General features: G+C 45.1%; 1 protein-coding gene across 1 annotated transcript in view; it reads right to left on the reverse strand.

Annotated features, from left to right (window-relative positions):
* Nucleotides 1–253: 253 nt before the first annotated feature.
* ephb1 (EPH receptor B1) overlaps nucleotides 254–13714 on the reverse strand; it is a 146746-nt gene continuing 133285 nt past the window's right edge. Inside the window, exons 13-17 of the mRNA XM_071926887.2 lie at nucleotides 8422–8571; nucleotides 6367–6560; nucleotides 5667–5822; nucleotides 3237–4766; nucleotides 254–790 (exon numbers count right to left, since the gene is read on the reverse strand). Of these exons, the coding sequence (XP_071782988.1) occupies nucleotides 4658–4766; nucleotides 5667–5822; nucleotides 6367–6560; nucleotides 8422–8571 (609 nt within the window). The 3' untranslated portion in view covers nucleotides 254–790; nucleotides 3237–4657. The remainder of the gene's footprint in view (nucleotides 791–3236; nucleotides 4767–5666; nucleotides 5823–6366; nucleotides 6561–8421; nucleotides 8572–13714) is intronic.

Here is a 13714-nt window from a genome sequence, read left to right on the forward strand (position 1 = left end):
AGAGTGACGGCTCGTTTATTAGTGGCTGATGGCTTTTAACACGCCGCTGCCAGGCAGACGGCGATGACAAAAGCTGCTTATTTCCCTAGCCATTATGAAGCCAAGCATTAGACGTCACACTCATACATAGCACTGACAGTAGTGTTACTGAATAATAACCCTGCACTTCTGCTTTCTTTACTCACAATAAACGAAAACAGAATTATCGCCCGCTGAGTCACAGACCAAAAAGTGATTGACTTGTTTTCCAAGGTGTTTATTGAGTGCATTTTAGTACAATAGTTCTCAGAAAGTTACAGCTTACAAACTCTTGACACATACTCGTCACAATTTACAAGTGGTAGCTATACAGAAACAAAAAAGGAAACAGTTCACGCTCTCATACAATATACTTGCGCACACACAAACGTGTGTCCACGCACAAATGTGTCCACTATGTGCGCGCACTCTCTCTCTCTCACACACACACACACACATACATACACACACGCACACACACACATACACACATAAACAAACAGTGACACATGCACACTCACAATCAGCTCCTCCATCCATTGTGTACCATAGAGTGAGGTCATCACTGGTATCCTGGAAAGGGCCCATGTCGTCTTAACGCCTTCTTCCCTATTGACTGCCCACAGCAATTCTTGGTGTGTGTTTACTGTGTGTGTGTATGAGTGTGTGTGTGTGTGTGCGTGTGTGCATGTAAGTCCGTGGGTATGAAGCATCATGAGTATGTCTTTTTCTATGTGTCAATTATTGTGCGTATTTCTGTGAAATCCATAGTCTGAAACAGAAGAAAAAGAGAAAATGTAGCAGTTTAGTATGTTTAGTTTAGTGAGGAGACATGTCAGGTCATTTACAGGTAAACTCGCCCTCCACTGCACAGACCTAAAAGTGACAGGCATGAAATCAGCAGCTAAAGGGATCGGCGGTCACTTCTCAGACAGTTACAGCACCATGAAACATTTAACAAGCTCTGTTCTTGTGTTTTGTATCACTGTGTGATGAATGGCTTCCATGTGAAATGGCTTTCAGAGGGAGACGGCAAACCGCCTCTCAATTCATCACATTGGAGTGTCATTACAGTCAGATATTTACAAAGACAAACACAGAGCAAATGGAAAAAAGGAATTACACTGTTGCATAATGAATACATTCTATCATCTTATTCACAGGCTCTTAGGTTGAAAAGCAAATACATGAGATGGGGCTGAATAGAGGACTAATGCATTCAAATTGAATCACTGGCTTCAGTGAAAGGATTTATACCAATCTTGAAGAACATGTGATTATATTTAGGAATACTTGGCAAATCAATGAGTTGGAGAATTGAAAAGAAAAAGCAATTGATTTTGCACATAATGAAAACCAGTTGCATGATTACGGTATTTTTCATTACGGACCAAACCAAAAAAACTCACATTAAAGTATGAAAGGGCTGTTGCCACATAAACCACGCTACTAGCTGGAAACTGTTTCCCATCATCGAACTTATTCTCTCGCTTTTATCTCATCTACCATTTCCTTCTTCTTGCCACCGCTGTTGCATCCCGCTCTAAACTGGCTCACCCCCCTCTCTTTCTGTCACATACGAACACACACTGTCAGGTCCCAGCCCACTCTCTCTTCATTAACTATCAGGCGAGAGACCAGACACTATAATAATATAATAGAGGGTTCCTCTGTGTGTGCGTATGGATATAAGCGCGTCCGTCTGTGTGTGTGCGTGTGTGTGCGTGCACGTTCCTGAGTGTGTGTGTGTTAGTTTCGCGACAGCCCCATCAGTCTCCCTCCCCGTGGCTGATCAGATGCCTGTCAGATGGGGGTCCCAGCAGGTGTCTGCTCCCCTGCCTAGGCCTAGTGGAGCGTGGAGCCAACCATTTCTCAGGCCGGACCCGGCCCGGCCCAAACCGCGGCCCAGGACAGCTTGGTTACACCCAGGATAAACGAGCTGGAGACCCGCCAGCCAGCGGGAGCAGCCAGGGAGAGAGGGCAGGACAGACAGAGGAGGAGGAGGGGGACGGGCTGAGGGGGGTGAGTATACTTAATAATCTGCTAATGGGCCTGCCATCAATTTCTAATTTTGGATGCAAGGTGGTTAGCACTGTCTTCAGTCATGTGTCAGTGCCTCTCTTCAAATAGGAGCCAAAACCTTAGAAAGGGAGTACAGCAGGGTCACAAATACTGTACTGCAGGGAATTTGACACTACAACAATTCACGATAATTGTGTATGAACTAAGAGACATTAATGCCATGGCTCTATGTCCAATGTATTTTGTTACTGTCACTAGAAATTTCAGGTCTATTTCCTTTCAGGTCTAATGTCCAGGTGGTGTTAACATGCTGTAGTTTCACCAACACTTGCCAGAACAACTTGTTTTTCTGAATCGCACCAACACTGTTCTTTTCCATAGCCTAAATTAACAAGAGACCAGTAAGAGGCGAAAAGGCAAAAGAAACTAAGACTGAGAGCAAAGCTAGTCATCACCAAGGTGCCCTAACCCTGCTGCCAGACGGAGCCCAGACACCATCACAGCCCACAGACCAATCACGCTGCAATCATAACCCGCTCCCCTAGACGAAAAATGAGAAATCAACCTTGTGGACCATCCAGAACTATCTTTCTTCGACAAAATATATTTCAATCCTACTTCCTGAAATATTGCTGTGTAATTTCATAGACAGTCACCCTTGACATCCCTGGTGAGTAATGCAGTCATCTCACAATCACCAAACATACATTTGCAAATACCACTTCCAGTAGTTGCGGAGGGATTCTCATATGCATAAAACTCTCTGAGGCACGGCAGCATTTGCACTCAACCTGCCTGACCATATGGCAGCAGCATATAGTCAGAGTACATAGATTTACTCAGTGGCTTAGCTTCAGCGCTCTTTGGGTGGCTGTGCTGCACTGTGAGGAGTGGAGTGCCTGTGTGGGCTGTTTAAGTCTGTGTGTTCATCGGGATGGCATCAGGCGTCTGTTGGCAAACCTCAGCCCAGATGTTCATTCTCACTGCGCTGAGAAGTGACGCTGATTCACTCCAATTTCCAACGCCTTGATTAGCTACTCTCCTATTCATTTCAGACTGCCTGCAAATCCCGCCTTGGCCAGGATAGCTCGCCGTACCCACGAGAAAGACAAACTGGATTTGCTGGAAATAATATCCTCCAGATATAGAGCAATTTGGTGTTAAGTATTTTTCCAGTGTCATCAGCAGGTACTTACCGTGGATTTGGGCCAGCCAAAGCGTGGAGTCGCCATCCCCTCTGGATGGTGCCAAGCACTCCCAATACAAACAACAGATCAGAAAGAAAACAAAAAATACAAAAAACAAACAAAAAAAAACATATCTGTACAAGTAAGTGCTCACCAGCAAGAGACAGCACCCACATTTAACATGATCTCCAATGAATGGATATTTTGTCAATTATTTTTAACTCCTACAGCAATTTTCATATAGATCTACAATACCAGTTCTTTGTACACAATTCTTTATACATTTTCCCACAGGTCAAAGTCTGATCAGGATTGTCCTTGTGCCCCTACTGGAATAGGGGGACACCAACAACACAGTGTCCGTTGTTTAGTCGTCCGAAGGGAAATGGGGCACCATAGGAATCTACACATTGCATGTGTCTATCACAATCCAGTCAACAAATATGTCTTTGCCAAAAATGCAAGCAGAGAGAGTTCTGTACATACATATTCATACATGTCACCTTCAATATGAAGGTTTATTCTGAAAGATATAATCATATTTAGCAAGAGATAAACATATTTATATTCTCTGAATCTGGGTGGGGCTGGTTGAGAAGTCCTTTGGCAAGGCCTTCCACCCTGGGCTCCACAGGTAGTGTTACAGTTAAAATAGGGGGAGGGAAGGGGGTTCCTGCTATAGTGATAAAACAAACAAACAAAACAGATGACAGAAGACAAAAATGTGACTAAGTTCTCAATTTCCACCAAGTCTATTTACGATACAATTTTGAAACAAGCAAAAGATGATGTTAAAGTTGAAAATGGTACTCCTCTGTACATCCCTGTATTCTTCTCCCTCTAATGATTCATATTGGTAATTGCTTTTTTCTCTCTTGGATGAGTGTTTCTGACTTGGTTCTGGCAAGGTTCAAGGCATCTGCATTACACACATTGAGGACGGCGTGGATAAAATCACAGGTGATAGCCACAAGTCGTTTCTAAATGTCTCACACTTCTGTTTACAAATGTAACATCTTCAAGTCCAGATAATGTACAATATCAATCATTTCACCATAAAGTCTGATATTGTGAGAGATTCCCTGTGTTGGCGTCTGATTGTTGGTGTGATTTTGGTATGTCATGAAACGAATGGCAGTCCTTAACCACAGCAACTGATGTCAGTCTTTCAGGTGCGGATATGTGGTGAGACAGTATCAAGTCTGGACCCTGAACTCCTAGTGTGGATTGCTCAGATGAGTGAGGCATGATGACAGTTCTTAATCATGTGGTAGTGTGGGACCCTGGTCTCCTGGTGTCATGGTATTGGATTAGATTAAGACGATAGTCTCGACTCTGGCGCGTTCCGACGGATCGGGGGTCATTCGAGGGCTGCCATTGTTGTTGGTCCTGCGAATGCTGCCCGTCCCGTGGCACAGCGCCCCCTGTAGTCATGCCATAGTAGTGGGCGACTGGCTCATCTGCACCCGCATGGACTGGATGTTACTGAGGATCTTCTTCTGGTGGCCAGCCAGGGTCACTCCTATCCTAAGCAAGTCCCTGGAGAGAGAGAGTGAGAGAGAGAGAGATAGAGAGAGAGAAGAGAGAGAGAGAGAGAAATAAGTGCGAAGCAAGAACACATCTTGAAGAAACAGAGGAGAGGATTTCCATCATATTGAAGTATGTACTAAAGGACACAATTGCAGCTTAGATGGCTAGTGGCCATGAACACAAAACACAAACACAAATGTCTATATGGATTCAATTAACTCTTGAGAGAAGACTTCCACATCCAATAATCACCCTAATAATTACAAATCCATGTTGCTTTGCATTGCAAAGCCACTGTAATAAATGCCACCAAGCTCCAAGCATACACAAGAACAGTTTTATTAAAAAATACTGTATATATTAGAACAAAAGGTTTTATTTTTTCATGTGAATTTGTAGACCAAGCTACATTGTTAATTAAAATAAATGAATTACATTGCAATTAATTGCAACATTTGTTCCTATCAGTGGCACACTTGCCTGGAGGAGAGAATTCCTTTATGAATTTGTGTTTATGGATTTAAGAGGTCTTTCTTTATAGTGGAGATCTGCAATACACCTTCACACAAACACAAAAACAGTATTATGTGATTTACTTCCAGATCCATTTTTGAAAAAAAAACTGAAAACCATTAGTCAATATTTAAAAAAAAAACAACCAGATGATTCTATTCTCAAAAATACTATCCACTATTTTGTAACCATAATGTGCTTTACTTTCAAGCCAGCAACCATTTTGTCTAAAAAAAACAAAAAAAACAAAACATTTTGAGTCTCACTGGGCCCTCGCATGCTAAAAATGCATGCGCTTGTCATACTTTAAATCACTTCCGATAAGTGCGTCTATCAAATGGCATGTGCTATCAGGTTTTGGAGGTTTCTCAGTTGCACGCTGGCGGGTGAACTCACTCTGAGGTCATCTGAGCCACCAGCTGCAGGGAGGTAAAGCCTGAGTTGAGGAAGTTGTCTCTGTACTGGGTCATCTTGATGGCAGTGAGCCAGTCCTCTACCGAGCTGAAGGTGTTGAAGTCGGGTATGGAGCGGTCCAACAGTGGCTGGGAAGGCCTGGAGGAGAAAAGAGAGGACAGGAGGAGAGAGAGAGAGAGAGAGAGAGAGAGAGAGAGAGAGAGAGAGGGAGGGAGGGATGAGAGGAGGAATGGAGCTGGGCTTTGATGCAATATTAAGCAAGGGGGAGTTCGAGAGAAGGGGAGAAACTGTGGTTAAGGTGTGTGTGTGTGTGTGAGAGAGAGAGTGAGAGAGAGAGAGGGAGAGGGAACGAGATGGAGAGTGTGTGTGTGTGTGGGGGGGGGGGGGGTGACTTCTAAGCAGCAGAAGAAGAAAATACTGGGGAGAAAAAGTTCAACATTTGATGCAAGCAACAGTAATAAATTCATGTTTATTTTATGTGAGGATGAAAACGTAAGTGTGTATGTGCTGACGGGGTTACTTTGTGTAGACGGCATATGTAAATATATGTGAAATTGGCCGTGAAAATAGGCAAAAAGCATATTTTAAAGACCGGACAAAAAGCATATGTCCGTTTGTGTGTGTGCATGTGTGTGTGTGAATATGTGCGCCCACACATTGCTGTAAAAGTGTTTTCACTCACACTGCAGGGATGTTGGCCACAGCTTTGAGGCTGGTGGGGTTACGGATCATCTTGTCCAGGGTGCTGACTATGTCGGTGAAACGGGGTCGCGCATTGCGGTCCTTCTGCCAACAGTCCAACATCAACTGGTGCAGGGCGCTGGGACAGTCCATGGGCGGGGGCAGACGGTAGTCCTGTTCGATGGCATTAATCACCTAGGGAGATAATATATATATAGAATATGTTATACACTGAGTCATACAGTAATTGCAACAAATCCTTACTATCTGTTTGCAGTTCTACTTAGACTAGGCGCTGGCTGGGAGTGAGCACATCAGGACAATCTGGATAGTGTCAGATAAATTGTCAATAATGTACTTTATATCAAAAAATAGACTGATTTGACTATTTGGTGGCATGGAGAAGTTTCTGTGATTGATGACATTCCACATCCCCAATCTGTCACCCTGACTGGCTCACCCCTGCCTCAACCCCTCCCACAAACACTCACACACACACACACACTCCCTCCCTCTCTGGTCACTCGAGAGACACTTAGTGCTCAGGCTGATGTGCCCTTCTTCTTGACTCTAGCCAATCACATGTCACTCCTGGAGGAGGGAGCGGGGGAAGTGAGGGAAGGGAGGGGAGAGGCAGACCAAAGGGGAGCAGAGGCAGTGTCATTCTAGAAGGAAGTGTCTGGGGAATGGGCAGATTGCATATAATTAACACTGTGAAGTACAGCCACTTGACACATGTCTCTTAGAGGCGGCACAGGCTATCCTGGCCTTGTTAAAGAGAAGCTGCAGTTTCAAAGTAGTCTGAGTAATAAAAGAGTGAAGTGTTTTGTAACAGTGGAAAGAAGTTGGTATGAGACTTGGCGCTGATTTTTAAGTGGAGTTCCAATGAGAAGCTGTAATACACTGACCACTCCTCACCGCCTCACTAGTCCTCACAGGGGTTGTTGATTATTAGATAGATACAATGGAGGGTTTGTAATGGATGGGCAGCATTATGTGAAAGTAAAATGTGTTTACTCCACAGTTGTGCAGACACTTTTCTAGTGGCTACTATAAAGACTGCTCAGATTGCTGTATTGCACATTGATGGACCTAGCCCTCAGCCATATCCATATTGTATGTAGATGTAATCTTTCCTTAAAAATGCATAGTTGGAAGATAAAGGTCTGGTGTGAGATCGAGTGTAAAATATACTATCATTAAAAATTAGAGGCCGCGCTATAGGTTGCCAACTCCACCGCTGAGATGAGTGCTACTCAGCAGAATCTTGACAAATGGTGCATATGGAGAAGTGTTTGTGAGTGTGTGTGCGTGCGCGTGCGTGTGTGCGTGAGTGTGTGTGGACTAAGCAGCCGGCCATGCTGAGTGGTGCCAGTCCTCCTCTCTGCATTAGTCCCACCAGGCAGTGTTTGCTGCTGGCCCACTGAGGCAACATCTGCTGGGTTGGACAGTCCTAGTGGAGCAGGGTCCATAGAGGCCTGATGGTTGGCTAGCTGGCTGACTGTGGGAGCTTAGGGAGAGAGACCTCATAGTGTGGGACTATATCCAATGAGTGGGTGTATGTGTTTGTGTGTGTATGGGTGCGTGTGTGTGTGTGTGTGTGCTTGCGTGTGTGCGTGTGTGTGTGGACCTTGTCCAAACGGACATGGGGAACAAAGCGGAGCTCTCAGCAATCATTCACTGCTCTCAAAAGCCTCGGCCAGGAAGGAAAGGGGATAGTGTGAGATTGTGCCATAATAAGTCTGCTTTCAAAGTCACAGTCAAGGACATCTTCAGTGATGATACGATCAGATGGGAACTGATAAAAACTTGTGATTTATTACAGCTTCCGCTCTTATGAGTTATCCTTGATTGTATGTCTATGGGGCGAAAAGATAGTATAACCACATCTGTACAGGAATGGCAGTTCTATTACAGTATCTAGAGAGGCAGTTTGTTCAGATTTCAAATGTCATTTTTGTTGCATGGAAGAAGTTGAGAGAAGAGATAACGCCCTCAAGTTAAACGTTCACTCAATCTTTCTCAGTGTTTATTTGAAAGAAGAGCGAACACTCACATCCTGGTTGGACATGTCCCAGTAAGGCCTCTCTCCAAACGACATCACTTCCCACATGACGATGCCGTAGCTCCACACGTCGCTGGCTGAGGTGAACTTTCTGTAAGCAATGGCCTCCGGCGCTGTCCACCTCACCGGGATCTTGCCACCCTGCGGAAAGCAGAGAGGAACAAAAGGGATTTGGGGGGGGGGAAGAGAGAGAGAGAAAGAGAGAAAATTCAGAGTCCAAAATTGTTTGTATTACAACATTCTTTTCAGCTGTTCAAAGCTGACCATTAGCCCCCCTTTTGCCTCTCCCGTCCTCCTCCAGCTCTCTACCGCTTCATCCCTTCATCCTCCAAGTGTATCGATCCTCCGGCAGGCAGGGCGCGCACAAGATAGCGCCTCTGCCTCAACAGCGGCTCCCAACAGTGTTCGCCCTTCACACATCGACCAACATTACGTTTAGCGTCTCCTCTCCCACAGCCCTGTTTGAATAAAGGGAGATAGGCCTGGGCTTCTGCTCGCATGTCGACCGTGTCTGCCTGTAATTGGGCTACCTGGGCCCCGGGCATGCCACGCGCACCGTTGATTGAAATTGACAGCAGCTTGCTTAAAATTCCACGCACACCCACACACACACGCGCGCGCACACGCACACATACAGACACACTTGGGAACACACGCACAAGCGCAGACATGAACGATTGCACGTGCACAGACACACTCACGCACACACACACAGACAGACACACATTAATCCCTGTTTGTGCCCCCCACAGCACCTCCCCTTATATCCTAGTTGAGCTAGCCAGTTTAATAATGCCAATTAGCTGAACCTGAGCATTTGCAGATAAGCCGCTGTTGGAAACAAACCCAGACCCAGGGAGAAACCCACACAGACCACCCTGTTCCCAGCTCACTCTCTGAGAGGGGGAGAGGGAAGGAGAGAGAGAGAGAGAGAGAGAGAGAGAGAGAGAGAGAGAGAGAGAGAGAGAGAGAGAGAGAGGAGACATGGAGGATGAGCTTCAGAATCAGTGTGTATTCCTGGGTGTTTCCATATAGTCGGCTGCTGTACTGTTTGAAATGCTGGACAGGAATAATCATGCAGAGGTTTATCTGTGTGTATGTGTGTGTGTGTGTGTGTGTGTCTATACCCACTTATGCAGGTTTCTGATGTGGGGTGTTGAGCGGCGGTGCGGAGCTGGACAGACTGAGCTCATTAATGAGCAGCTCTCTGGGGTTTGACCTCTGAGAAGCTGCTGACCCTGAACAGAGAGTTAACCTCTGACCCCTGGTGGAGACGGGTGTCAGGACGCACTGCGACACGGAGAGGCAACACCAGCCACACTGGGGGTGGGGGGTGGGGGGGGCATGTAGCAGTGATGGAATGAGGCAATGGTGCAGTGTGTGTGTGCATGAGTGTGAGATAGAGAGAAAACGAGAGCGCAAGAAAGAAATAGAGAGAGGAAGAGATCAATAGTCGAATAAAGGCTATCTAAGCCCCAGCGACTTCAATGCTTTTCTCATATCTCAGACTAGTTCATATCTGAATCGTTTCATCTAAACCCAGACCCCGGGACACTTTCTGTTGCCCTTTCTTTTGTCTGAGGGCAATGGAGCTACATGAATACAAGGCAAACACCGTCTCTACCGATGGACAAAAAAAAGCCAATCCCCTCATCTCTCACTCTGTCAGGGGCAATGCTCCAAGTCGATTATTTTGTTTGGACACGCATACACAAGATGAAAAACGAAAAAAACAAAACACAGAGCAACATGAGAAAAACACCCGCTCCGAGCACAGCGCTCTCTATTACGGCCTCTCTTTATCATCACTCGCTTACTCCCTTCCTCGCTCTGTACATCTGGTCTCATGCCCCGGGACCCTGGTGGGATATGAGCTGAGTGTCGCTGCAATGGCCTGAGCAAAGACACAGGCTGTACAAGAAGCTCCCAATGCGCCTCCAATGAGACGGGCCTTAGTAATAACATTTCCAAGGCGGCTGAGTCGCAGGCAGCTATGCAAACCCTTAGTAATTACCGCTGTGGGCCAGTGATGGCTCTGCCAAAATCCTGCTTTAATAACATAAAGTGCTGAACAGCTCATGCAAACAGGGAGGGAGGCAAATACATAATAAAAAGCATTGGAGGGTTTTTTTTATTTTTTTTCATGAGAAAGAGAGTTAATACCACGGGGAATGAGTTGGGGGTGGGGGGGTGTAGTGAAAGTGACGATGGGAATTAAAACAGACCTAGTGTCAACACAAAACACAGTCGCTTTGTGAAGCCTTGGAGCGTGGAAAGAGTTCTTAGGATAGTACGCGTTATGTTGTATTGGCTACTGGAAAAGGAACAAGCTGTTCTCTGTTGGCCTTGAAGTTTAAAATCCCCCCTAAAACAGAATTCACATATTCCTAATATACAGTTTACTCAGAATTTGTGTACATGAACCACCAGACTCTCCCACAGCTACTGCAGATGCAAGAGAACTAACAAGCCTAAAGAAGACTAATCTGTAATGTCACCATGTGATACTTTACAAAACTCCACTGATAATAACTAAAGAGGGTGACTTTGTGACAGTACCCAATTTTCCAGAGAAATTGTACCAGACGGGTACATTTTCTGGTTGACAAATGTTCGCACTACAAAGGAAAAGTGAGTGCTTATGTGGGCGTAAAAACCTGTGATAAACTCACCTCAAAGTTGCTATTCCACATACTGTCAAAAAACCATCCCTGACATCATAAAAATTGGGATTTTTGTTCTGTGTGGCCATGTTTCTTATGCTTGCCTGCATGCATGTATGTGCTCATGCCTGTGTGCATTCCCACATCTGGTGTGTGACCTACACATACATCTAGGCGTCCCCTACTCACTCCATTGTCTTGACAGAGAATTCCCATACAGAACACCTTGGACGAGAAACATGAGCGGGCCGTCATCCATATGTCACCAGAATGACATTACAGTACGTGACTGGTTCCAACTGGTTGTGACCGGCTGTGACAGGTCGTGACCAGTTGTGACAGCCAGTGATACATCTGGAGTGGGATTGCAATGAGGATGTGGTGGGACTGTCGGGTGAAGAAGGATCACGGTGACACCGGTGTGTTCCTGTGACAGCCAGGTCTGAAGGCTGAAGGATAAGCATGTGGAGGCCAGGTAGTGTGTGTACGTGTTATGGTCCCTTGACCCAGTGATCAGTGACTGGATGTTACACATCTAATGTGTGTGCAGGCAAGGCACACATAGACACATGTATATACACACACACACAGGTACACACACCGAGGATATGAAACACCTGTCATGTCTTTGCGGTGGCTTGAGCTATGCATCCACCGATGTGCTGAATACCTGAATGTAGACTGTCATTGACATGCTGCCGCGCCGCAGAATGAAGTAAAATGCAGAGCAAATACCTGTCAAAATACCTGTCAAAGTACAATCAACAGTGCATCACTCAAACTTGCAGCAATGTCCCAGAAAAACATAATTGAAAAAGAAGAGTCCAGCGTGTCTCGTTTGATTTATTTAATGTCTGTCATTACATCAAACACCAAACAAGCTCCTCTCTCACTCGCCTGTCTCCTGTGGTCTTGTTTTTCTACGGCTCTTTCACTTCACAGAAGCTATTTAAAGATTCCAACTTTCTTCCCTGAGCTGGAAGACAAATATGTAGATCTGACTCTTTCTGTCTACCCCCCCCCCCCCCACCCCCCCTTCTCCTTCTCTCCCTTACTCCTCCAACTTCAGTAATCCATTTCCAAACAATGCGCACTCAAATGGTCTTGAGCACATTTACTTAGGCTGGGGAGAGTGCTCCATCAACAGCCGTTTAATGAAATCCTGAGAGCAACGATCTGCCCTGGATGTCTGCCCAAATAGAATGAGAAAGAGAAAGAGAGAGAGAGATAGACAGAGAGAGGGAGAGCGGCACAGAGGGATGGAGGGAAAAATAGAACGAGAAAAAGAAAGGGGGTGGTGAGAGAGATGTTGGCTTCACAGACACCCATGGGAACGTCTGCTGGAGAGAAAGACACGGGCCTTTCACCCTACGAACACCGAAGTCACCTCAAACTCAAGAGCCGAGTTTGTCGGACATTTAGAGCTTTTGTTTTTAAATTAGATTATAGCAACAGAATTCCCTAACTTTTCTCTACTGTGCGTGAGAAGATAACAGCGAGGAATGAAACATATGCTGAGAATAGCCCCCATCACTGCGCTACTTCTGGGAAATTGAATCATGATAAACTATGCTTGATTTTGCTGGGGACCTTCAGTCTGCTGCACTATCTGATCCCAGTTTGAAAACCACTGCTGCCAGGAAGTACAATTGACTATATTCAAGTTATAAACTACTTCATAATACAGCAAGAAAAAAAAATCAGCATTGTCTCATTTTACTGATCTTTTTCTATTGTTTTCCCAGTTCTCGAGAGAATACACTAATAACTAAGAAAAAAGAGTCATGCCACTGAATTCCTCCTACATGACTCAGATTGAATCGGAGCAATCAGACTGTTCAGCATTCTCCATGGTGTCTTTTGCTGTTTGCTCCATTAAAATCCCTTCCCATCTCCATAAGTGCCATGTTTAGTATAACAGAAATGCCAAATCCCTCAGTGCAACCTCACCAACGGCCCTCGATGCCTCCGGCATCCACTGGGACCCTCAAATTAAACCTAGCAAGGATCCCATTTTACTATCCCATGCTTTAATATTAGACAGTGACCTTGGCCTCTGTTAGATTCCTTCACAGGAATATAGGCAATTATCCACACAGAGCCTTATCACGTTGGAGCGCAACCTGAGGTCGCATCAAACAGACCTGATTTTCCCATTAATGTCGAGGCTAATATTATGCCTCACAACCTATTTTGTTAAAGCTGCTAGAAAGGGAGTTCCACCTTTGATAAGAACATTATGAGAAAAGCAATAATCATGTCAGCCCTTTAATTTTGAAGGGGAGAAGCTCTTATTTTGAAGAGAAATTAGTGCTTTGGTAAAATCACCAATATTACATATAATTCTTGTGACTATGCAGTAATATTCATTATGGAGACATAGGCTCACCAATAGAGAAAGCAACTCCCTCAGTGATTTAGCTGTACACAAACCACTTCATTGTGAATCCTACTCAGATGCAAATGCACTCCAACAGCCACAGATGGCGAATCAATGCCCACCTAATACTGACTCTGGCACACATGACAGAAGGTATAAATCAAGGTGGGAGCTTTGGATGGTTGTTCCCTCTTTGATGCAGGAATCAGGTATGGGTCATATTTTTCTCAGAATCTATACC

The sequence above is a fragment of the Centroberyx gerrardi genome, chromosome 13 (assembly GCF_048128805.1).
Source record: "Centroberyx gerrardi isolate f3 chromosome 13, fCenGer3.hap1.cur.20231027, whole genome shotgun sequence".
NCBI lineage: Eukaryota > Metazoa > Chordata > Actinopteri > Beryciformes > Berycidae > Centroberyx > Centroberyx gerrardi.